The following is a 26,760-nucleotide window of genomic DNA, read 5'->3' as shown; positions in this document are numbered from 1 at the left end:
CTTCCAGTATCCCAAAAGTTCCCAAAGATTTTTAATTTTAGAGAAATTCCAATTTTAAATTAAAGCTGCAAGCAGCATTTATCGGGGTTCAAGCATTTAAGGCCTTTAAGCACAAATGCATAAAAAGACATTAAGTTTTATTTGGCAACCATTTAACCACGACATCATACATGGAAAAGACCATTTCCAGCCAATTTAACATAGGAAATATATGGTTTTCAAAGGTTTTTAACAGTTATAGTGCCACCTATGGTCTGATCTCCATACAATTGTGCATGCTTGTTTACAGTGTTATTTCACATATGCTCACCAATTTTCGTTAAGTTCTGAGTTTTCGTTTAGGATTTATAGGCTTTCGAGTGAATTTTGCCACGCCCATTTTCTAAATGACCCTATTATAGCCATCCAAATGCAAAAGTTCAAAAGTTTGAGCACTTCGTGCTTGAACCCCTAATAATGGCTCATCCATGTCCACTTGTTGCCTCTCAATATCCGCGTTATCCCTGGTTTCCGCTCGTACTGCCATAGTAACCATGGCTAGCGGCACGCTCATGGAGTTGTTTCGTTTAAACATTATGGACCATGGCAAGCAGACTTTGGGACAAAAGGAGAACTAAAACGAGGATCAATATCGGCGTGGTGTTTTCGAGATGCCGCAAACTTCGACTTGACAGAGGTGTCTTGCATGTTCTTTATTAGACAGTTGAGCAAATATATATGGTAACACTTTACTTGAAGGGGTGTGCATAAGACTGACATGACACCGTCATAATCATGACATGACACATGTCATGAATATGAAGGAGGTTTTATGCATGTTTATGACAACTGTCATTAAGTGTCATTCGCTCAATTATGACATCTTTAATGCAAATATGACATTGTGTGAGATGTCTTTGTTATGGCAACTTGACATTACTAAGACAACACAATCTGTCATAAATATGTCATAAACATGACATAACGGATTAATTATCAGACTTAAGAAACCACTTAGCTTTATGGGTTAACATTTCATTAAACTGTCATGTGGTTGGTTTTGACATTGGCTGTCATGAAGCCATTATAACATTTTAATGACAAATTAAATTTGTACCACTGTAGTTGAGGTCAAGAAAAACATCCATGACACAGTTACAATGGCCTCATGACAGCCAATGTCAAAAGCAACCACCTGACAGTTTAATGAAATGCTAACCCATAAAGCTAAGTGGTTTCTTAAGTTTGATAATTAATCTGCTATGTCATGTTTATAACATATTTATGACAATTTATGTTGTCTTGGTAATGTCAAGTTGTCATGACAAAGACACTGACAGGTTATGATGTATTGGTTTTTGTCAAGTTGTCGTAACAAAGACATCTCAAACAATGTCATATTTGCATTAAAAATGTCATAATTGAGCGAATGACACTTAATGACAGTTGTCATAAACATGCATAAGACCTCCTTCATATTTATGACATCTGCCATGTCATGATTATGAAGGTGTCATGTCAGTCTTATGCACACCCCTTCAAGTAAAGTGTTACCATATATATAAAACTAATCAATGTCATATAGCTCAACATGATGAAATGTTAGAATATGATCAGTATGTTATTCTAATGTTCATCTAGCTTACTGCTAGTCTCACACAGACAAACAAACGCATAGAATAACATTATAACTTTCAACACACTCAAATGCAGTTTAGTGTGATAGTGTAGACCAAGTGAAACAGCGCTGCGTTGCCTCACAAGTTTAATTCGCCAAATAAACTGACTTGTTAACCCTTTTCCACCAAGGCAGTGCTGGTGCTGGTTCAGAGCTAGAGCCTAGTTTCAAATGGGTTCTTTGTTTTTCGACACCCAAAGCGCCAGCTCTGAACCAGGAAAAGTGGTTCTTAAGTAGCACCAAAACATTGCTGGTCTAGAAGTAAGAACTGCTTGCATCAGGGGCTGGGAGCGGGGTTACCGTGACCAACAAGACGAACAGAAACTTGTGACCGCCATTTTTCAAATAGCAGCTAATCGAGCTAATAGCAGCTTGATTGTAGTCTCCGTCTATGCAAGTTACGGCGAGCTGCACGAACACGTTGGATTCGCCGTGTTTGGATGCCGATGTAGGTTCGCAAAGCCATGAGCATCAATAGTAACGCAACAACCTCCATTGTTGATGGAAGGCTTGTTCGAGATACTGTATATCAGAGTGGCACGGACCGATCGGAGCTGTGGGAGTGTTTGGAGAGCATACGAGTCCTTGTGCTTTTGGATTGCTTTCACAGTGCTTTGATGTCATGAGCCGATCGGTCTGCGAGAAGCCGAACCATCTCGAACAAGCCTGGTGTGTTTGTGTTTGGCGCTGCCACGCTAGCGTTGCTGGGCAACATGAGATGTATACAGTGACCTTGTGGAAAGGCAAACCGGATCTTAGAGAGCTCGTCAGACGAACCATCTCGTAACTGGCAACCGTAACCGTAATCTCGTAACCGTGACTGGCAATACTGTAGCTCTGGCTCTGAACTGGCACCTGGTTCATGCTGGTGGAAAAGGGATATTTGTGAGTATTAATTCAGCACTTGCGGGTAGATCGGTAGAATGAAATGTCCTTATTCCTTTATATCCGCGGGACTCGCATGTGTCTCTGATATCTGTCTCTCATTGGCAATGACGACAAGTTCCATAATTCCGCTTATACGTCATCAACCTACACCTTTATTATTGTAAGAGGTTAGCAAGCCTGGTTAGTACCTGGATGGGAGACCTCCTGAGAAAACCAGGTTGCTGCTGGAAGAGGTGTTAGTGAGGCCAGCAGGGGGTGCTCACCCGTCGTCTATGTGGGACCTAACGCTCCAGTGTAGTGATCGGGACACTATACTGTCAAAGAGCACCATCCTTCCAATGAGACGTTAAACCATATTCAAATTTCATAAAATTTCATGTCAACACAACATGTTCTAGTTGTTTTGAACTTTACACATGCATTGAGTGAACTGATGAGTATTACTCATCATAGCCTATCTATGTGCTTTTGGGTCTGTTAAATATGCTGTGGAATATGTTTGTGTGATGTGTTAATAAATCATGTGTTTTTAAGATCCAGGAGCATTTTTGATAAATTAGGGATGGGTCACATTACCTGAAAAGAAATTTGTCTGGAGTGCATGATCTCAAAATGTTTATTGGTATATACCTTGCAAATAACACATATCAACTGTATTCAAAATGAAATATTAAAGTTGGACCTTAAAGTTAACAAAAGTAATAAAAAGAAATAAACATCTAGGAACTGTATATAAATGTCAAGTGTCCCACCTTACCTGCATTCAATCTAATAAAAGGGGATTTTAACATCGATGCCATAGAAGAATCATTCCCTCAGAAATTTGTACTTCTGCCTTCAAAGACAAGTACAGTTTTTTACAATCGCTATGACAGTTTTTTCAATACTTTTAACAACTTTCCTAAACTCTTAATGCACCAACACACATACAACACACAATTGGCAAAACAGTTAATTTCATGCTCAAAATCACACACTGTAAACTAAACTCCAACACTAATTTTCTAAATACAATAATACACTATGCCTACCAAAACACTGCAAACATGTCTCAAAATCAAATCATTTTTCAAAACACTAACATATGTAACACAGCCGTCCAACAGGAAGATTTAGTCAATCATAGCACAATGTCATAAAAACACTAACATCAGATGGAATTACAGAAACTGCATTATTGTATATGTGTCAGGTATGCCCTTATACAACAGACAGTATATTGTATTGATCATAGATTGTGTTTTGCACTGCAGTTTCTTTTGAAGCCTCTCTACATTTTTGTTTTGTTGGGTTTACTGTAGATCTTTTGCTGCAGAAATTCAATAAAAAAGACCCATCTCAGAGTGCTTTATAGAATGTACGGTTACAGTATACCAGATGGTCATGCGATTGAAAGAACCTCAACACCTGAGTGTGTTTCCTAGATGGGAATCAGCTGTGATTTATATTATTGCATAACTCAATCAGCTGTTTCTCAGTAACAATAGGATAAAATACAGGGGCTATATTTGTGTTTCAATTCACAATATAAACAGCTGTTTACCTTGACTTTAGCCTGTTAGGTTTAGAACATGGTGTTATCTGTTCTGACATAGTGTTAAAGCATTGGTAAATTTGGCAGTAAAAATCCATTGTTTTGGTCTTGTCTGAGCTTGTGTGTGAAAGAAGTTCAAGCATTTTAAATTTGTGTTAATTGTATGCATTTTGTGTTAAAGCAACAAGAAATGTGTTAATAGTATAGCTTACATAGACGGATGTAGTGCTAACTGTGTTAAGAGTTTTGGAAAATTGTTAAAAGTATTGAAAAATATGTCATAGCGAGCGTAAAAAAACTATAGCAGTACTTCTTTTAATAAAAACAAAACACTGGAGAACACGTTGTGCAATACATGACAAAGAACTGAATAAACTGAGTGCTATATATAAACAGGCAAACAAAGGGAGCTAAATGAAACACAGGTGAACTTAATTAGTGACTAACAGACTATCATGGTTAACTTGTAGCTCAACATGAGTTCCTATAAGAACAGCCAAAAGCAACAGTCTCTCAACCCCAGGTCAGGACTGCACACGGATTAAGTGTTGTAGTATTTTTGTGACTGCAATATTCAGGTTCCACACGGATTGAGGACAACTTCTCAGCTGTACGGTAATGCACCTTTGCTGTTTTAGGCTTGTGTTTTTTGTTTTTTTATCAACTGACTTGATTTAGTACAACTAAAAAATGTTAGTTCACACAAAAGTATAGATAGTCTTTTATTTTACCTGTCCTTGTGAAAAAATATCAGAATCAGAAAATCTTAACTTTATATTTAATATTGAATAACATGTAGGCTACAACAGATCAAATTAAGTGTACTTTAAAGCACAACAAAAAGATTTTTAAAACAATGTACTTTTAAAATAAAACTCTTAGTTTGGTGTTACTTTTTTTTTTTAAGTGTACATGTACTTCATGTCACTCCTGCCAGCAGAAGCCCTATCATGGCCACCAGAGGGCACTTCTCCCTAGACCTTTTCCATTTCCATGAACCTTTGCCTGGACTCATTTTAGTGTGATTACATCCTCCTGTATGTCATTGGTTTGTATCATAGGCACTTTAGCTGGCAGGTGCGACACTTATGAAAGTGTACGTGTGTACACTTAAGTGGCTTTTTATAATTCATCAGTGTTATTATCTGCAAGTGGACCTACAGGTTTATTATTATTATTATTAATATTATTATTGTACTTTCAAGATTTTTTTATTTTATTATTTTCACAAGGGTACATAGCAATTCAAAAATTATAGAGTTTTCTAGACAGCAACATGGTGTCGGCCCACATCTGGTACACATGGATTTCACACGGCCCAGATGTGGGCCGGATCTGGTTGCTGTCTGGGTTCTTGTATGGTTTTCTGTTGCAAACTAATCTGGTTGTGCTATTTTACCTAATGCAACTTCCATTCTCAAAGCTCCCTGCAACAAAGCTTTGACCTTTTATCAAAAATATTACGTTCTTAAACCAAATGGCATGATTTCACTGAATCCACTCTTCATTGTAGGCTTTAAAGATCAACATGGAGATAATCATCCTAATATTCCCTCTGATATTGCTGGTGCTGCATATACAAGGAGGAGAGTTACACAAACCTCCAGTTTGTTTGCCTGCCGAAGCTCCACAGCCGGAAGTCGTGGAGTTCGACAACACAATCTATGCCACTTGTGAAGTAACTCCCAGCCCCAATTTGCCACGTAACCAGCCAAAGATCTTTGGGCAAATCCTCTTCAAGCAGGTCTTCCCCAATGGAGATTTAGAAGTGAAAATCAACCTCCGTGGTTTGCCTGCCGTCGATCGTCAAGAGCGTGCCATGCACATCCATCAGTATGGAGACCTCAGTCAAGGCTGCATCACTGTTGGTCCTCATTATAATCCAAACGGCGTTGACCACCCTCATCATCCTGGCGACCTGGGCAACTTTGCTTCCGAGAAAGGAGTTATAAGGCAGTTCCTGACGCTTCCAGACGCCAAGCTCTTTGGGCCTTATTCCATTCTGGGACGTGCGGTGGTGGTTCATGAGAAGGAGGATGATCTGGGAATGGGTTCAGATGAGGAGAGTAAACTCAGTGGGAATGCTGGAGAGATAATTGCTCTCGGTGTGATTGGTATTACTACTCCAAGTCTGTGGCAGAAGACTGAAGTTCCCCCCAAGAAAATATGTGGAGGAAGGCACTGAGAGTCAAAGATGAGGGAGTCGGATATGGTGGAAGGGCAGATTCAAATAGGATAATCATGATTTTCCTTGTGTATTCTTTGTATGTGTCCTACATTAAAGTATATTTCATAACCTGAACATTCCCATGTTTTTTTTCTTGGTCTTTTCAGAGGCTTTTTGGCCATAGCTTCCAATAGTAAATGCACTCTTAAAAATAAATGTAGGGTGAATGCAGGCAAAGTGGGCCGTTTAGTTTGATTTACTGTGCACAATGGGTTAACACTTTAAGAGCATGACAATGGCCTTTAATTAAAATTAAACTGTCGTCTTCCCCTGTATAAAGCTGCATTCACACTACAAGCGACTTTGTCGCTGCATGTCGCCAGTGGCTGGCGGTGAGTCGCTAGTGGGCGTTCCCACTACTGGTTGCCTAGTAATGTTTGTGAGTGACATTCATGGATGTTACTCCATGTTGTAGACAACAAATCTGCTTTCTTGCCGCTACAAGCAAACATTTTGGAAGGAAAAGTCTAAATATAAATGGAATCAGTACATAAAATGCATAATATTAAAGATGAACGAGAAACAGCGAGCGCTCTTTGCTATCGCAGCTATTTAACTGCAGCAAATTGGCAAATACTGGTCTTTCTCAGTTCACAAAACCATTCAGGCTCGGAGTCAGCACGGCGAGTACCACTGTATGTACACTGAGACGTATTATAAATTATTGGACAGTTTCTGACTGCTAAAATAAACTTCTCATTCATCTTGCCTCGGTCGGACTCAGCACTGAAGAGTGACAGATCACGTGTGCTCCACTGACTTCACTCCTATTGGTTGTCGCTCCTGAAAGTCGCTCGTCATTTGCATAAAGTTAAACAGATCTCAACTTTGTTGCTTCGCCGGACACGCTCCATCTGGTCGCCAACAGTCGCTGTCGACTCAAAAACAATGGAAAACAGGTGTTTTATTTACATTATAAAACATATAGCAATGTTATAAAAAATGTCCACAAAGAAATTAAATAAGCTTAATCTTGCGTCTCCCGCATCAAAGAAGGCTTTTTAAAGGTATATCACAAATCAGGAGGCCGTTACTATTTACTGTCAACATGAATATTTATTAATACATTTATTAATACAGATGTACTGTGAATGATTCATGAGTTCATAAATGGTCATAAATTTTAATTTTGAGCAAATGATAAGCACAGATGAAAGAATGGAAACATATTTTAATATTCTTAAAAGATTAAAGTTGTCTTACCGTGGAAAGCTATGATAGGAAAACGATTATAATAATCATAGTGATTGAAGGAATGACTGCTGCGATGACACATCCTTTGTTTGATGCTAATGTGGGGAAAAAATATAGATTATAAAACCATTTCCAGGAAAGCATATTTAAATAACCATAGTAAGTTTATTAAATGATTGTCAGGAAATGATACAAGGAAGTGCAAGTCAAATAAAGGTTTATTTAGAGTGTTGGTCAGATGCAGGTTGAGTGATGATGGGTGATAGTCCAGTGAAGGCACTTGGTAGCACAGGGATGCTGAGAACAGCCCGATCCTCTCCGGTGAATAGATGGTGAAGATGATGATGAAGATGATAGGAAACAGAGACGGAGCGGGAACCGGCAACCAGGAAGTGGATGGCGTGGAAACTGAAGTGCAGGAACAACGATGAACACAGGAGACGGCGACAAGCGGGAACACAAGGGAACTGGAAACAGACAGGAACACACACGGGAACATCCACAACGCTCTGACAAAGACAAGGTGAAAACAGAGGGACTAAATAGGTTTAGCTGATCAGCTGCAGCGATCAGCGACCCACACACACACACACACACACACACACACACACACACACAATGCAGGTTGAGACGAAAGGAGACAGTGAATTCATAAACCGTGACAATGATATCTTGCATTACTGATTTATGACATACTCAGGGGCGTGTCTAGAGGGGGGTCACGGGGTGGCACCGGCCCCCCCTGGAATATGATTGGCCCCCCCTGGTGCCCCCCCAACATCATTGGGCTAGATTTACTGTCAACATGACAATGCCCAACGCCATTGGATCAGAGCTCTGTCAATCACTGCTTGATTTGCGATTCACAAAGCAGAGAATCACTGGTCCGCGTTTTTCAAACAGGAGAGTGAGACACCTCGACACGTCACTGTTTATGGTATATACACACTCAATTACAGTATATATTTTGAAATATCGCAGCGTATGTTAGTGTGCAAGGACCTTAACGTTAGTTGGGAGTTGAGAATGAATAGAGGACAGTCTTTTTTTGTTTTTTATTTATTAGAACAAAACTGTGTGGTCCAATAAATGCAGTGCCACATTAACAGTTTTTTTACGCTCGCTATGACAGATTTTTCAATACTTTTAACAATTTTCCAAAACTCTTAACACAGTTAGCACTACATCCGTCTATGTAAGCTATACTATTAACACATTTCTTGTTGCTTTAACACAAAATGCATACAATTAACACAAATTTAAAATGCTTGAACTTCTTTTACACACAAGCTCAAACAAGACCAAAACAATGGATTTTTACTGCCAAATTTACCAATGCTTTAACACTGTATGTCAGAACAGATAACACCATGTTCTAAACCTAACAGGCTAAAGTCAAGGTAAACAGCTGTTTATATTGTGAATTGAAACACAAATATAGCCCCTGTATTTTATCCTATTGTTACTGAGAAACAGCTGATTGAGTTATGCAATAATATAAATCACAGCTGATTCCCATCTAGGAAACACACTCAGGTGTTGAGGTTCTTTCAATCGCATGACCATCTGGTATACTGTAACCGTACATTCTATAAAGCACTCTGAGATGGGTCTTTTTTTATTGAATTTCTGCAGCAAAAGATCTACAGTAAACCCAACAAAACAAAAATGTAGAGAGGCTTCAAAAGAAACTGCAGTGCAAAACACAATCTATGATCAATACAATATACTGTCTGTTGTAGTTGTCTCACTGGTTCTTGGTCCCCCCCCTCCGGAAAAAAAGGATAGAGCGGACATTGCGTCACTAAGAGGCGACATTTCTTTTCCGGGACGGCCAGTTATTTAAAATCGGAATTTCTCTGAAATAAAAAATCTTTGGAGACTTTTGAGATATTGTAAGTACACAACTGGAGGAAATATATCACACTGTGCAAGTTATTTTCGGAAATTTTATTACAAAATTGTTACATATTGGAGCTTTAATAAAAACAAAACACTGGAGAACACGTTGTGCAATGCATGACAAAGAACTGAATAAACTGAGTGCTATATATAAACAGGCAAACAAAGGGAGCAAAATGAAACACAGGTGAACTTAATTAGTGACTAACAGACTATCATGGTTAACTTGTAGCTCAACATGAATTCCTATAAGAGCAGCCAAAAGGAACAGTCTCTCAACCCCAGGTCAGGACTGCACACGGATTAAGCGTTGTAGTATTTTTGTGACTGCAATATTCAGGTTCCACACGGATTGAGGACAACTTTTCAGCTGTACGGTAATGCACCTTTGCTGTTTTAGGCTTGTTTTTTTTTTGTTTTTTTTATTCCATTTTCTCCATCAACTGACTTAAGTACAACTAAAAAAAGTTAGTTTAAGCAAAAGTATAGATATTGTCTTTTATTTTACCTGTCCTTGTGAAAAATATCAGAATCAGAAAATCTTAACTTTTATATTTAATATTGAATAACATGTAGGCTACAACAGATCAAATTAAGTGTACTTTAAAGCACAACAAAAAGATTTTTAAAACCTAATGTACTGTTAAAATAAAACTCTTAGTTTGGCATTATTTTTTTTTTATTATTTTTTTTTTTTATTAAGTGTACATGTACTTCATGTCACTCCTGCCAGCAGAAGCCCTATCATGGCCACCAGAGGGCACTTCTCCCTAGACCTTTTCCATGTCCATGAACCTTTGCCTGGACTCGTTTTAGTGTGATTACTCATTTTAGTGTGATATACATCTTTGGCTGGCAGGTGCGACACTTATGAAAGTGTACGTGTGTACACTTAAGTGGCTTTTTATAATTCATCAGTGTTCTTATCTGCAAGTGGACCTACAGGTTTTTTTATTATTATTATTGTACTTTCAAGATTTTTTTTTATTTTATTATTTTCACAAGGGTACATAGCAATTCAAAAATTATAGAGTTTTCTAGACCGCAACATGGTGTCGGCCCACATCTGGTACACATGGATTACACACGGCCCAGATGTGGGCCAGATCTGGTTGCTGTCTGGGTTCTTGTATGGTTTTCTGTTGCAAACTAATCTGGTTGTGCTATTTTACCTAATGCAACTTCCATTCTCAAAGCTCCCTGCAACAAAGCCTTTTTGACCTTTTATCAAAAATATTACGTTCTTAAACCAAATGGCATGATTTCACTGAATCCACTCTTCATTGTAGGCTTTAAAGATCAACATGGAGAAAATCATCCTAATATTCCCTCTGATATTGCTGGTGCTGCATATACAAGGAGGAGAGTTACACAAACCTCCAGTTTGTTTGCCTGCCGAAGCTCCACAGCCGGAAGTCGTGGAGTTCGACAACACAATCTATGCCACTTGTGAAGTAACTCCCAGCCCCAATTTGCCACGTAACCAGCCAAAGATCTTTGGGCAAATCCTCTTCAAGCAGGTCTTCCCCAATGGAGATTTAGAAGTGAAAATCAACCTCCGTGGTTTGCCTGCCGTCGATCGTCAAGAGCGTGCCATGCACATCCATCAGTATGGAGACCTCAGTCAAGGCTGCATCACTGTTGGTCCTCATTATAATCCAAACGGCGTTGACCACCCTCATCATCCTGGAGACCTGGGCAACTTTGCTTCCGAGAAAGGAGTTATAAGGCAGTTCCTGACGCTTCCAGACGCCAAGCTCTTTGGGCCTTATTCCATTCTGGGACGTGCGGTGGTGGTTCATGAGAAGGAGGATGATCTGGGAATGGGTTCAGATGAGGAGAGTAAACTCAGTGGGAATGCTGGAGAGATAATTGCTCTCGGTGTGATTGGTATTACTACTCCAAGTCTGTGGCAGAAGACTGAAGTGGCCCCCAAGAAAATATGTGGAGGAAGGCACTGAGAGTCAAAGATGAGGGAGTCGGATATGGTGGAAGGGCAGATTCAAATAGGATAATCATGATTTTCCTTGTGTATTCTTTGTATGTGTCCTACATTAAAGTATATTTCATAACATGAACACTCCCATGTTTTTTTCTTGGTCTTTTCAGAGGCTTTTTGGCCATAGCTTCCAATAGTAAATGCACTCTTAAAAATAAATGTAGGGTAGGGTGACCATATTTTAGTTTTCAGAAAACAGGATGGGGGTGTGGTTGATGGATGGGGGCGTGGTTAAGGGGTTGGGGGCGTGGTTGGGGTGAATGCATAAAAAAAATACTTGACAAATGCATTCACAACCTTGCAACTGTTATTGTACTTTAATGCATAAAGTAATACATCCTTTCCATTCAATGTTTGGACCGAAACAATAGAATAGGCCTACTATTAAAAAAAAAAGTTTAGCTTTTAACACCTTTTACATGACACTATTTCTTTTCATGGTCATAGGTTAAAAATCTACCACTAAAATAAAAAATCTACTATACTATTTCAGTATATAAAAAAAAAAAAAAATACAATCCTCCTGATGTTCTCTTGTAGCCTATAATTTCTTTATGTGGGCATCTAGATCGCTAGCACCTTTATTTGACACTGACACGTAGCCTACGTGCCAGCTTTGCAGTTCAAGCATTCTGCTTTACACGGATCCTGACCGAAACGAAAACACGGGAATTTTCTCTGTAAATCATCTGTGAATTTACATTTGGGCTTTTTTTTAACGCTGTTAGCTACTTGCATATAAACTGAAGCGTCGACCGTCGAGTCCTGGTCAAGTCACGCTGCTAAAATTGAAATTCTGTGTCTGTGAACGTGAAGTCCGCCTACTTTGATTGATTGGTCATTTCAAATATTCTGATATTGACGAGCAGTGTGACAGACCAATGAGGCTGAGATGAACAGTGAACACACGAACACACACACATAGGCCTCTGTATTCTGACGTGCGCTCTGCTTGCCGCTGCGGATTGAATTTGAGGAACGCGCTGATTATAACAAGACGGGGCGAAGCCGAAGTCGGTTTCATATGTTTTGTGTGCAAAGGCAAGCATGTATTTAAAGTACACGCTTAATGGCCCAATGAAAACCAGGACATTTTCACCACTTTACAAAAAACAGACAGGACGGCCAGGACAGGACGTGAAAACAGGACATGTCCTGGGAAAACAGGATGGTTGGTCACCCTAATGTAGGGTGAATGCAGGCAAAGTGGGCCGTTTAGTTTGATTTACTGTGCACAATGGGTTAACACTTTAAGAGCATGACAATGGCCTTTAATTAAAGATGCACTATTTCTTTAAATAGGCTTGTTTGAGAGGCGCCTTGCCTGAAATGTATGCATAGTATGCGACTGCAGTGAGGGGAGGAGTGAAAAAAGCGCAGGCAAGCCGGACAGATCTCTCTTCTCGTAGTGGATCTGACACCTGCGAGATCAAAGATGGATATCGCGGGATTCACGCTCGTGCACATTGTTGCTAATAAACTGGGTGTATTTCAAGTTCTGTTGCTCTTATATGAAAATAAGACAGTGACAACAAGTACTTGTTATTTAATTCCATTCCAAATACGGGGGGGCACAGGGGGGACCAAGAACCAGTGAGGGGGGGCCCATGGGAAATCAGAAAATTCAACTGGAAATAAATACTTGTTTAGAAAACATTAAGCACGATTTCAAAAATGTTTGCAATGCACTGTGCCCTAATATAGATGGTATTACAGTTTTTTACAATCGCTATGACAATTTTTTCAATACTTTTAACAACTTTCCTAAACTCTTAACGCACCAACACATCTACAACTCACAATTGGCAAAACAGTTAATTTCATGCTCAAAATCACACACTGTAAACTAAACTCCAACACTAATTTTCTAAATACAATAATACACTATGCCTACCAAAACACTGCAAACATGTCTCAAAATCAAATCATTTTTCAAAACACTAACATATGTAACACAGCCGTCCAACAGGAAGATTTAGTCAATCATAGCACAATGTCATAAAAACACTAACATCAGATGGAATTACAGAAACTGCATTATTGTATATGTGTCAGGTATGCCCTTATACAACAGACAGTATATTGTATTGATCATAGATTGTGTTTTGCACTGCAGTTTCTTTTGAAGCCTCTCTACATTTTTGTTTTGTTGGGTTTACTATAGGTCTTTTGCTGCAGAAATTCAATAAAAAAAGACCCATCTCAGAGTGCTTTATAGAATGTACGGTTACAGTATACCAGATGGTCATGCGATTGAAAGAACCTCAACACCTGAGTGTGTTTCCTAGATGGGAATCAGCTGTGATTTATATTATTGCATAACTCAATCAGCTGTTTCTCAGTAACAATAGGATAAAATACAGGGGCTATATTTGTGTTTCAATTCACAATATAAACAGCTGTTTACCTTGACTTTAGCCTGTTAGGTTTAGAACATGGTGTTATCTGTTCTGACATACAGTGTTAAAGCATTGGTAAATTTGGCAGTAAAAATCCATTGTTTTGGTCTTGTTTGAGATGTGTGTAAAAGAAGTTCAAGCATTTTAAATTTGTGTTAATTGTATGCATTTTGTGTTAAAGCAACAAGAAATGTGTTAATAGTATAGCTTACATAGACGGATGTAGTGCTAACTGTGTTAAGAGTTTTGGAAAATTGTCAAAAGTATTGAAAAATCTGTCATAGTGATCATAAAAAAACTATAGCAGTACTTCTTTTAATAAAAACAAAACACTGGAGAACACATTGTGCAATGCATGACAAAGAACTGAATAAACTGAGTGCTATATATAAACAGGCAAACAAAGGGAGCTAAATGAAACACAGGTGAACTTAATTAGTGACTAACAGACTATCATGGTTAACTTGTAGCTCAACATGAGTTCCTATAAGAGCAGCCAAAAGGAACAGTCTCTCAACCCCAGGTCAGGACTGCACACGGATTAAGCGTTGTAGTATTTTTGTGGCTTCAATATTCAGGTTCCACACGGATTGAGGACAACTTCTCAGCTGTACGGTAATGCACCTTTGCTGTTTTAGGCTTGTTTTTTTTTTGTTTTTTTTATTCCATTTTCTCCATCAACTGACTTAAGTACAACTAAAAAAAGTTAGTTTAAGCAAAAGTATAGATATTGTCTTTTATTTTACCTGTCCTTGTGAAAAATATCAGAATCAGAAAATTGTAACTTTATATTTAATATTGAATAACATATAGGCTACAACAGATCAAATTAAGTGTACTTTAAAGCATAACAAAAATATTTTTAAAACATAGTACTTTTAAAATAAAACTCTTAGTTTGGCATTACTTTTTTTTTTTTTTTTAAGTGTACATGTACTGGTATGGAGACCTCAGTCAAGGCTGCATCACTGTTGGTCCTCATTATAATCCAAATGGCGTTGACCACCCTCATCATCCTGGAGACCTGGGCAACTTTGCTTCCGAGAAAGGAGTTATAAGGCAGTTCCTGACGCTTCCAGACGCCAAGCTCTTTGGGCCTTATTCCATTCTGGGACGAGCAGTGGTGGTTCATGAGAAGGAGGATGATCTGGGAATGGGTTCAGATGAGGAGAGTAAACTCAGTGGGAATGCTGGAGAGATAATTGCTCTCGGTGTGATTGGTATTACTACTCCAAGTCTGTGGCAGAAGACTGAAGTTCCCCCCAAGAAAATATGTGGAGGAAGGCACTGAGAGTCAAAGATGAGGGAGTCGGATATGGTGGAAGGGCAGATTCAAATAGGATAATCATGATTTTCCTTGTGTATTCTTTGTATGTGTCCTACATTAAACTATATTTCATAACATGAACATTCCCATGTTGTTGTTTTTTTCTTGGTCTTTTCAGAGGCTTTTTGGCCATAGCTTCCAATAGTAAATGCACTCTTAAAAATAATTGTAGGGTGAATGCAGGCAAAGTGGGCCGTTTAGTTTGATTTACTGTGCACAATGGGTTAACACTTTAAGAGCATGACAATGGCCTTTAATTAAAGATGCACTATTTCTTTAAATGATACAATGGTTTTGGTTGACGTAATATGACACTGGAGGGTGTGGCTACATCTCAAGGGAGGACACCCTTATTGTTCAAGGTAGACATAACCTCTGACATAAGATTTTATTTTCTAAATTATAAGGTTTCTCGCTAAATGTCAACAAATGGGTATATTATTCTGACAGTTTGTTACTACAGTTAACAGGGAATCAAAATGCAAAAAAAAAAAATTTCTGGTTTTCTTGTAAGGTGTTTAAATCTACAATATGTAAGATTTTTGTAATAAAATAACCAAAAATCACTTGCAAAGTGTGATATATTTCCTGCAGTTGTGTACTTCCAGTATCCCAAAAGTTCCCAAAGATTTTTAATTTCAGAGAAATTCCAATTTTAAATTAAAGCTGCAAGCAGCATTTATCGGGGTTCTAGCATTTAAGGCCTTTAAGCACAAATGCATAAAAAGACATTAAGTTTTATTTGGCAACCATTTAACCACGACATCATACATGGAAAAGACCATTTCCAGCCAATTTAACATAGGAAATATATGGTTTTCAAAGCTTTTTTAACAGTTATAGTGCCACCTATGGTCTGATCTCCATAAAATTGTGCATGCTTGTTTACAGTGTTATTTCACATATGCTCACCAATTTTCGTTAAGTTCTGAGTTTTCGTTTAGGATTTATAGGCTTTCGAGTGACTTTTGCCACGCCCATTTTCTAAATGACCCTATTATAGCCATCCAAATGCAAAAGTTCAAAAGTTTGAGCACTTCGTGCTTGAACGTCTAATAATGGCTCGTCCATGTTCACTTGTTGCCTCTCAATGACGTAATATCCGCGTTATCCCTGGTTTCCGCTCGTACTGCCATAGTAACCATGGCTAGCGGCACGCTCATGGAGTTGTTTCGTTCAAACATTATGGACCATGGCAAGCAGACTTTGGGACAAAAGGAGAACTAAAACGAGGATCAATATCGGCGTGGTGTTTTCGAGATGCCACAAACTTCGTCTTGACAGAGGCGTCTTGCATGTACTTTATTAGACAGTTGAGCAAATGTACATAAAACTAATCAATGTCATATAGCTCAACATGATGAAATGTTAGAATATGATCAGTATGTTATTCTAATGTTCATCTAGCTTACTGCTAGTCTCATACAGACAAACAAACGCATAGAATAACATTATAACTTTCAACACACTCAAATGCAGTTTAGTGTGATAGTGTAGACCAAGTGAAACAGCACTGCGTTATCTCACAAGTTTAATTCGCCAAATAAACTGACTTGTTAACCCTTTTCCACCAAGGCAGTGCTGGTGCTGGTTCAGAGCTAGAGCCTAGTTTCAAATGGGTTCTTTGTTTTTCGACACCCAAAGCACCAGCTCTGAACCAGGAAAAGTGGTTCTTAAGTAGCACCAAAACATTGCTGGTCTAGAAGTAAGAACTGCTTGCGTCAGGGGCTGGGAGCGGGGTTACCGTGACCAACAAGACGAACAGAAACTTGTGACCGCCATTTTTCAAATAGCAGCTAATCGAGCTAATAGCAGCTTGATTGTAATCTCCGTTTTCGAGCCAGGCAGCAGGCCATTCTTCTGGGTTGAGCGAGCGACCCTACGGAATGAGTGAGCGGAGCGGAATATTCAAAAATGCGCTCTCCGCTCACGAGCTCTGATCGGAACAAACCCGAACCTCACTGTCTGCTGAACTTGCACAGAAACATCAAAATGGACATAACCAGCTTTTTAAAATTGTTCTTAAAACTAAACATTTAGACTATTTTAGCACAAATTATGAGCTAATTGACGATTTTTTATAATTCTTGACAAAATTAGAATATATTAAAAGTTTATTTTTTTTTGAAGACGAATAGTTTTGGGTGGGCCTGTTGAAAAGTGAGTGGGCCTAGGCCAGCCTGATCTCACGGCAATTCGTACGAATTCTACGAGGTGGCTAATTCGTACGAATTCATACGACCACACTCGTACGAATTCGTACGATTTTTGCTAAATTGTACATATTTTACGAATTGCCCAATTCGTATGAATTCATGGGGTCAGACCTACCCCTGACCCCGCCCCTAAACCTACCCATCACGTGGGTTTAGACAAATCGTACAAATTCGTATGAGTGAGGTCGTACGAATTCGTACGAATTAGCCACTAGTGGTGGAAATTTTGATTCTTTCCAGAGACTCGTTCATTTTCAGTTCGTTCACCAAAATGATTCGTTCAGATTCGTTCACTGATTCGTTCAGTGATAATTTCTTTATATTACATATATACTGCAGCAGGTGGCGAAAAAGAGTGTATTTTATGCTATGTTTAAACGAACATATTTACTTGTAAAAAAAAAAAAAGTGATTTGGCTTTGTTAAAATGTGTGCCTTATTTACTAAATTAATAACATAAGTCTAAATAAGTGGTTCAGATGACCAAACCAAGGCTTTCTTGCATAATTAACATTTTAATTTAGTCAGACAGACACATTCATAAATCTGGGATTATATTAAACGTTGATGTTCTGTATGTTGAATATGAATATAAACAATTATATGTGCCCACCTATAACTGCGCTTTGAATGAGATTGAATCACATGCTAAACGACCGATCTACCCAGTAGCCTACTCTCAGTCACGAACGAAAGTACCAGTTAGTTCAATTCGTTCACGAACGAGATCTCTCTCTCTCGTTCAGACTCAAAACAGAGCGATCTCAGTCAGTGAAAGGCATATTCGTTCAGTAGATCCAACCAAATAGACTACATATGCCCCTTCACAGCCCGAAATGCTATTTGCTGACGTTACGCAAATGAGACCTAACCTAACCAATACTGTCATATTTTTTTGGTTTGTTTTAGTTTTTAGAGAAGTGCATATGACATGAATAAAACGTAATGAATTCATTTTTGATCATACAAAATGAACACAAGTAGTCAAGTAAATTGTTCAAAGTGCAAAAAACCACAAAACTAAGTTAAGTTCGTTGTTATATTTAACCATTAGCTTGCGTTATTAACCTGTTTTCATTACAATGGTAAAGTGTAAATTTCTTTCTTTGATGCAAACATGCTAACTACACAAACCTAGCTCTATTGGTTCGCCATCATTATCGTTCAAACAACTGGTTATTTTCGTTCATGAACGACATGTACCAGTTCGTTCGTTCACAAACGATAAGATCTCTCTCTCGTTCAGACCATAGACAGTAAACGGTTCAGACTCAAAAGCAACTCGGTCACAGTCAGTGAAGGGCGTATTCGTTCACTGCATCCAACAAATCACATGCTTCGTCACATCTCATACTCGAAGGCTATTGGCTCGAGGTTCATTCTTTGACAGGTTGAAAACACCGGTTCACTGAGCTGCGCATGCGCTGCTAATAGCGCCGCGCTGCTGTGGAGGGAGGGATTTCACATTTCAGTGAACGAGAAATATGAGTCAATGGATTACGTGAACGAGAACGGTTCGTTCACCTAAAGGATTCGTTCAAAAAGAATGATTCGTTCACGAACGTAACAAAACTATTAACCGCGCCGCGAAAAAAAAAAAAAAAACCTAATTGGCCCATAAGAAAAAAACAAAAAACAAAAAACAAACAAGCAGGTGATTGGGTAGATGTGAATTGGCCACCACTTGAAGGAATGTAAAGGAAACACTGTAGCGTTGGCTCTCTCAATGTGTGTATGCCAGTTCATCGTAGTTGCATGTGGACCATGTATGGCACTAAATACATTTTTAGGGGGGGCCTCACACAAAGAGCAGCCTAGGGGCCCCTGACCACCTTAATCCACCCCTGATGATAGTAGATACGAATTAATTTGCCGCGATTTCACTTACACTTAATGTAACATTTGTGGGGTGACAAATGGAGCTTCTTACAACAGCGGCTCGCTTGAACTGCTTTAATATTAACAACGTCATAATCTGCATCTTTCTTGACCAACAGCTTTCATCATGCTGGTTAAAGTTCAGTATCATCAAGGTGTAAAGAAATTTGTGAAATTGCTCAGTGATTGTACGTTACAAGATTTTCTCAATGAAGGTAAGTTAAGAAGCTTGTTCTACTTCTTAGAAATGTACTTAGTCGTATAGCAATATGCTTGAGGTATATTAACACTTTACAATAAGGTCTCATTTGTTAACATTGTGTTAACTAACATTAACTTTAGTATTAGTTAATAAAAGTAGAACTGTGTTTGTTCATTTTAGTTCATAGTGCATTCATGTTAACAGATAAAAAAAATATTTTGTATACTGTATTAGCAAATGTTGAGATTAAAATTAACAAATGCTGTAGAAGTGTTGTTCATTCTTAGTAAGTTATATTTCATGCTATTGTTAAAATGACTTTTCAGTTAAGAGCATGAGAATGAGAACTTACAAGGGTGTATCCTTATTTTTACTATTTTATTTTAAAGTGTTAGTTCACCCAAAAATGAAAATGTTAGTAATTACTCACCCTCATGTCGTTCCAAACCCGTAAGACCTTCGTTAATCTTCAGAACACAAATAAAGACATTTTTGATGAAATCCAAGAGCTTTCTGAACCATCCATGGGCAGCAACGTAATTACCACCTTTAAGGCCCAGAAAGGTAGTAAATGCATTGTTAAAATAGTCGCTATCCACTAGGGCTGAACGATACATTGAATTTTCATCGTCATCGCGTTATGAACTCGCGCGATGAACACATCGCAACAGACAGCCTGACACGATGAATAATGCCTGGTTCAGATTACAAGATTTTTGTGTCTGTTATGATAGTCACTGTGTCAGATTACACGATTTTTGATCTTGACATGTCGTGGACAAGAAACATGTTAGACTACAAGTTGCTTTCCGACCAGTCATCGCGTGCCGTCACATGCACACATTCATTCGCAAACATTCACTCGCACGCACACACACACACGCTCACTCGCGCACACACACACACCCACTCACTCACTCGCGCGCGCACACACACACTCACTATTGCTCACACTCTCGTGTAGGTTGTCGCCCACTATGACACACTTCATAGATACAAGATGAAACGATCGAATCTTGCGTCCCGGCGCCCGTTGTAGTTTACGAATCCCCACGACACCCTACGTCAAACGGATCATGTCAAAATTGCGCTAAAATCATGTAATCTGAACCAGGCAGGTAATAAACGCTTGACCTATCACGCAAAGAATCTAAAGCACTAAGACATGGGAACAGTATAGCTAACATTCACATTTGAATATTTATCGCAAGTCATATCGTCATCGCAATATTAAACAATGTTATCGCACATCGCAGCTTTTCCTCATATCGTGCAGCCCTACTATCCACATAGTAAAGACAGCGCAGCACTATGCCTTGAAGTTGCAATGATGTTGCTGCCTATGAATGGTTCAGAAAGCTCTGATTTCATCAAGATATCTCAATCTGTCTTTCCGGAGATATATGGAGGTCTAATGGGTTTGGAAGTAATGAGGGTGATTAATGACAGTTTTTATTTTTGTTAAACTAACCCTTTAATTTGATTTGTGATGGAAAATTCTTGCTTCAGAAGTAAAAAAAACATTTAGACAAAGCCGTGTTTGATTGAGTACCTTTAGAGAAAACATTAAAATGATGTTTTGCTTTTCTCTGTCAAGAGTTTTCACCCACAAGATCCTCAACCCCCAGCACATGCACTGACACTTTCACACTCTGCAACTGACCATGAAGAGTCAGAGAGAGCAGTGCAAAATCAAACAGCAATGGTCAGCAACAGTTTTAACATGGACGCTGTAAAGGCAAAACGAGTATGTATGCATGTTTTTCATTATGGTTAACTTGTCCATATAATAATTTTCACCATTTTATTAGTCTTCACGTGTTCATCTGTATTGTGGTCATGTTTAATCAGACTGTCCAAGATGCACTGGGAAAAAAAAAATCTGGTGGTGAAGAAGTGCTTGACGAATACCAGACAACTAAAACTTTAAAGCATCGCACCAGACGTCAGCTTGTTAATATTGTTGACTGTCACATGACAGAGATTCATGGGTAAGACTTCAATGCACAAATGCAAGAAATACACACAGATGTGTCAATTGATGTAGACAACAAAGTTAAGTTACCATTAACCATATATATATATCCCCACCCGCGAACAGCAGGAAACTTATGCTTTGGGCATTATTTCTCTCTTTCCTAACCTGAGAGACCCGTTTTCAACAAAGGCCTACAGTATGTAAGAATCTTTTGTATAGGTGTATTTGAAACACAATCATGTTTGACATGAAGTTATATGCTCCTTTTTTGTGGCATGTAATAACAGTTTCTATTTATTTATGTAATGTAATGACTATTCAGATTTTGCAAAAAGTGTTGTCGTCTTTTTCACAGGAGCATTTCTATGATCTGGAAAAGGGAACCGGGTTCATCTCCTGGTGCCTTAACTTGTTCGAGGAAGATCCCAAAACGTGTTTGCTTGGAGTCGCTGTCCCATTTCACTCATCTGTCCTGCTGCTGTTACATCTCCTGCCGCCGCCTCGAGGGAGGAAGACGACTAAGATCAGTCCAACAGAGGCTATTGACAGACTTGTGCATTTCCATAAGGTAAAACTCACATTACTGTTGCAAAGTCATTGTGAATATTTAAATTAAGATTTGGGTTATAACCCCTAAAATGCAGTGGTTTTCATTCATGGTCATTGGGACTGAACCCTCAGCACATTTTGTCTCTCTGACCTGACACACACAAGGATAGTTTGCTCAAAGATTTCACCCCTCGCTTTGTACTGCTGAGCACAAAGGAAGGTATTTTAAAGAAAGTTTGTAAACGGGCCGCTTTGGGCAGCCATTGACTCTAATAGTATATATATATTTTTTTCCTACTATGGAAGTCGATGGCTGCCCAAAGCGGCCTGTTTATATAGGTTTGGTACAACCTGAGTTTGTGTAAATGACAGGATTTTCATTTTTGGGTGAACTAACCCTTTAGTTTAGTTAATGGAGCTCTTACATGAGGTGAAGATCTAAAACAGGTTTGTTGAATAAGGGATTCATTTTTATGACATTATCCTTTCACTGTAATACACACAGCATGATACCAACTGGTTTTGTCAGGCATATATTGGGTTAAGGTTTGTCATATAGTTTTTTTTTATTTTTTTTTATTGATTTTAATTCTATTTTTTGTTCATTTGAATGATCAAGTTAAGAGCACCAGGTTTAATGCATTTATCATTTCACCTTGTAATTCATTTTTTTCTTGTTTAATTATTTTTTTCAGTCCTGCACCAGTATTGAAGGCCATCTCAGTGTGAGGGAGGGCCACCAGCCATTTCTTCTTGGATCAGGAAGGATCAAAGGGCAGGATCGACCACTTTTACGTCATTGTTCAAGCGCCTTATCCCTTGCTCTGAAACCAACTTCTTGAGAGCCTTTGAACTTGTGAAAGTTAACTGTCTTCAACTTGTCCTACGCGGAACCCCTGGTCAACTTTACCTTCCTGCAGACCACACATTATGGTGCATTATCCAGCCTGTGTTCGCAAAATTGTACCGTAAGTGCACGTTTCAAGCATGAGATTCGAGGTTAAGCATAGTTTTTAAGAATACACTAAAGAATTTCAAAAACATCACCAAATCTGTCAAAATCATCAGTTGTCAATCTTTGGGAAACAACACCATTGAGTCAAGTTGAGTGTGGACCAATGAAAACTTTTTGTTGGATTGCTTTTGGCAGGAATGCTACAGAATCCCAAACAGACAAGCATGCATTTCATGGACTGGGTCCAAATAGATGGGACAGAATTTAGACAGGACCTCATTGTAAGCAATGTGAGGATGAAATTCCTGTTTTCAGTCAGATTCTGAAATTACTTTTTATCGACGGCACTGTGTATCTTATTGTCGATTAAACTTTTCACTGAACATTTTTCAGAACGTCATGCATTTAAAGTACAGAGATACTGTGAGTTGGGTGAACTTGTAAAAGCCAACAGCTTGAAGTTCTACAGGCCTTTTGATCTGCAGTGTATGGGTCAGATGACGATGAATATATTGTACTTTTGTGTTGGTATAATTGTTACATCTGTGTTGAAAATAAAATTTTAAACTGATACAGCCTGTTGACTTATTTATTTGAAGGCACTGATTTTTTGTGAAATTTAATGACCTTAATCAGGGTTTTGTATGAACACTGTATTAGTGCGGAAATAAATCTCTTGGTGTTAAGATATTGAGACACTATCTTGGTGTAAATGAGGTAGGGGAACACTAATGGTGTTAACGGTGAACACTTGCAGTGTTTTTACACTAAGCATATATATATGACGCAGCGCCTAAAAATAGTCCCCAGCTCGGTAACTTCTTCCAACATGACCGGGACTAAGTTTGTCTAACCTATTAGACCTATTTTCAGGCGCTGCGTCATATCATTACGCCTGCTGCACCCATGGTACGGCCGCACAGTTCCTTGATTATTACGCCGGAATGAGAGTAGTTCCTAGCCATATAGGCTTAGAAAATCGCAACTTTTCATTTTCCGTCGATCTTAGTACACGGTTTAACTACAGAAGAGTCAAGTTTTAAATAGGAAAAATATTGAAACTCTTTGGTCATTTTGAAAGAAATGCTACTGGACTCGTCTGAATCAATGATCTATGCTAAGCTATGCTAAAAGTGGTACCGTCAGACCCGGAGTTCGGCTGAATGGATTCTAAAACGGTAAAACTCAACTGTTTAACTCTGGGGGAGTTGTAAAATGAGCATATTTCCAAAAAAAGTGGAGTATCCCTTTAATGTAAATAGACCCCCACACACACTGTAGTTTATTGTTACTTCAATGACACAACTATAGCCTACAAATGTGTAACATGTTGTAAAGTGTTTCCCATTTGACTGTATATTTGATCGTATTATTTCCTTCATGTTCATGATGATACAAATAATACTTAAACAGTGAGTATGTGATGTATTTAATGTCAAATAAAAATAACTATTTAATACAAAGCCTGAACAAGTGAAACGTGTCTCTGTATGAAAACAATAAACAAAAATAAACAAAAAAATATATATATATATTTCTAAAATAATAGGTTTAAAACGTATTTAAACGGCTCATAATAAAAATAAAAACATGTAAAAAAAAGAAAAGAAAATTCTTTAAAACACAAAACTGTTGACTGTTAACATGCCATTTCTGCAGAAAGACCTATTTAATATTAACAACATGAATAAAATATTATCATACATCATGATATCTAATGCATATATGAACAGAAAAGTGACTTTATTTAAAAGTATTGCTGTTAAATATTGTAGACATAGATCCGATCAAAATCCATTGTGAAAACAGCTTAGCCTGGTTTACACCAGACCCTTCTCAGTCGTAACAGCGTCACCAACAGACGTCGCTCAAATGCCTCTAGGCGCAATTGGATAGACCTAAAACCAATCAGAGCGATCGTCATCGTGTAAAGCCCGCCTCAACGTTTGTGATTGGTGCTTCGATTTGGAAAAATTGGAAATGGGCTTGAATGGGCTCTTGGCCAGACTGACTTGCAGAGCAAATCTAAATTTGCCGGATCCATCTGAGTTTTCCCCATAGACAGTAAAACAGGTTTTCCCAGGCTAGCTTAGGTTGCATCCGAAACCGCATACTCACTGAGTAGGTACTTCATTTCAATAAGTACTTACTTAACGAGCGCTAAAAGAATAGGTACTTTATAGCCAGAACTCGTTAAGTATGAATGCGAGCCGTACATCATCCGCCATGTTGACGTTATCATGTGACGTACAACGTTATCACAAGTGCAACAACTTAATAGATATGAACGACAGGTTCTGTAAATGTCTTGATATTGACGAAACTTGCTCATTTTGTGGTCTTGAAGAAACAGCTGCTCATTTATTTTGTAGTATAACTAATAAATTATGGGTTGATTTAAGTTCTTATATTTTCATCCCACTAATGTGACCCACAGTTTTATCCTTAAAGATATAATTTTTTATTACAAAACCCCCAAATCGTCATCTCTTGAATATGTTGTTAAATTTCTTCGCCCACAAGCAAAAGTCGCTTAAATCTCCATTGTTTTTCTCTTTTTTTTGTAGAATTCAACTCTTGTATTATCCCTCAGGCTTATAAATAGCAAAAAAAAAAAAAAAAAAAAAATTACTTTATGTATTATGATGAATTATTCAAAGATATTTATCCTCGTCATTGTGCTTTTCCCCCCTGTGTATATAATCTTATATTATGATGTACGCAAACCCATGCTATTTATGTTTTATTTAAAAAAAAAATTCATTATGGTTAATTGTTGAAAGATACAACCATGGTATCTTTCCCTGATCTTTATGTAACTATGTTCTGCAAAAACAAAACAAAATGAGCGACAGGTGCACTAACATCAGTAACTCGACAGCCCTACGTAAAATGGTTTTCCTCATCGTTTGTAATGTCTGTACAAAGGAGACGGGCAGCTGCACGAAGATCTCGCCTTTGGAGAAAACTGTTGATTTTATTCTGGGAAAATTCAAGCATCACTCCTTAAAAATTAAGATTAACCCAAAATGAATTGCATTGCTAGCCCACCCCAACACTTATGCACAATAATAATGATAAATGCTGACCAACACTTAATATGTGACCCTGGATCACAAAACCAGTCTCGAGTCGCACGGGTATATTTGTGGCAATAGCCAAAAAAATATTGTATGGGTCAAAATTATCGATTTTTCTTTAAAAATCATTAGGATATTAAGTAAAGATCATGTTCCATGAAGATATTTTGTAAATTTCCCACCTTAAATATATAAAAAATATATTTTTGTGAGTGGATGCAGCACAGTCGCCAACAGAAATGGACAACTTTAAAGGCGATCTTTTTTTTTTTTCTTTTTTTTGGTGATTTTTCTGCACCCTCAGATTCCAGATTTTCAAATAGTTGTATCTCGGCCAAATGTTGTCCTATCCTAACAAACCATATATCAATGGAAAGATTATGTGTTCAGCTTTCAGATGATGTATAAATCTCAATTTAAAAAAAATTACCCATAAGACTGGATTTGTGGTCCAGGGTCACATATTACTTTTTTTTTTCTTTCTGAAAATTATATATTTGAGTAAAACAAGCCAAATGTAATTTGTTTTGTCATATGACATAGCTATGCATGAATACACTAGATAATTGCAGTGGACACATCTCAATTTTCAGTCAAGCAATGAATTAATGCATTATATTTTATTTACTGACATCAATAAGAAACATATATTACAACAATAAGAATAATTGAGTAAATTAAAAAAAAGTAACCATATATATATATATATATATATATATATATACACATACATACACACACACACACACACACACACACACACACACACAAGTCA

General features: G+C 38.0%; 3 protein-coding genes and 1 long non-coding RNA gene across 5 annotated transcripts in view; all 4 read left to right on the top strand.

The window, feature by feature from the left end:
- LOC311285512 (CD48 antigen-like) overlaps positions 1-26,760 on the top strand; it is a 236,431-nt gene that overhangs the window by 109,254 nt on the left and 100,417 nt on the right. The gene's annotated exons all lie outside the window — the stretch shown is intronic.
- On the top strand, positions 4,573-6,381 carry LOC311285597 (extracellular superoxide dismutase [Cu-Zn]-like). The gene is given in 3 exon segments (XM_084401306.1): positions 4,573-4,689; positions 5,593-6,239; positions 6,241-6,381. Coding segments are annotated over 2 exon segments (669 nt in total). The 5' UTR covers positions 4,573-4,689; positions 5,593-5,607; the 3' UTR covers positions 6,278-6,381.
- Positions 9,581-11,384, top strand: LOC311285658 (extracellular superoxide dismutase [Cu-Zn]-like). 2 transcript variants are annotated; one of them, XM_084401430.1, is made up of 2 exons: positions 9,581-9,774; positions 10,692-11,384. In XM_084401430.1, the coding sequence occupies exon 2, from the start codon at positions 10,707-10,709 to the stop codon at positions 11,361-11,363; it is 657 nt and encodes a 218-aa protein (XP_084257556.1). In that variant the 5' UTR covers positions 9,581-9,774; positions 10,692-10,706; the 3' UTR covers positions 11,364-11,384. The 2 variants fall into 2 exon arrangements, with proteins under 2 accessions (XP_084257556.1, XP_084257555.1); XM_084401429.1 differs by having other exon boundaries at positions 9,581-9,779.
- LOC311285739 lies at positions 14,316-15,071 on the top strand. The gene is made up of 2 exons (XR_014626408.1): positions 14,316-14,415; positions 14,727-15,071. It is a non-coding gene; the product is annotated as an uncharacterized lncRNA (long non-coding RNA).

Source organism: Rutilus rutilus (genome assembly GCF_951802725.1).
Source record: "Rutilus rutilus genome assembly, chromosome: 2".
Lineage (NCBI taxonomy): Eukaryota > Metazoa > Chordata > Actinopteri > Cypriniformes > Leuciscidae > Rutilus > Rutilus rutilus.
This window is presented reverse-complemented; position numbering and strand designations above follow the sequence as displayed.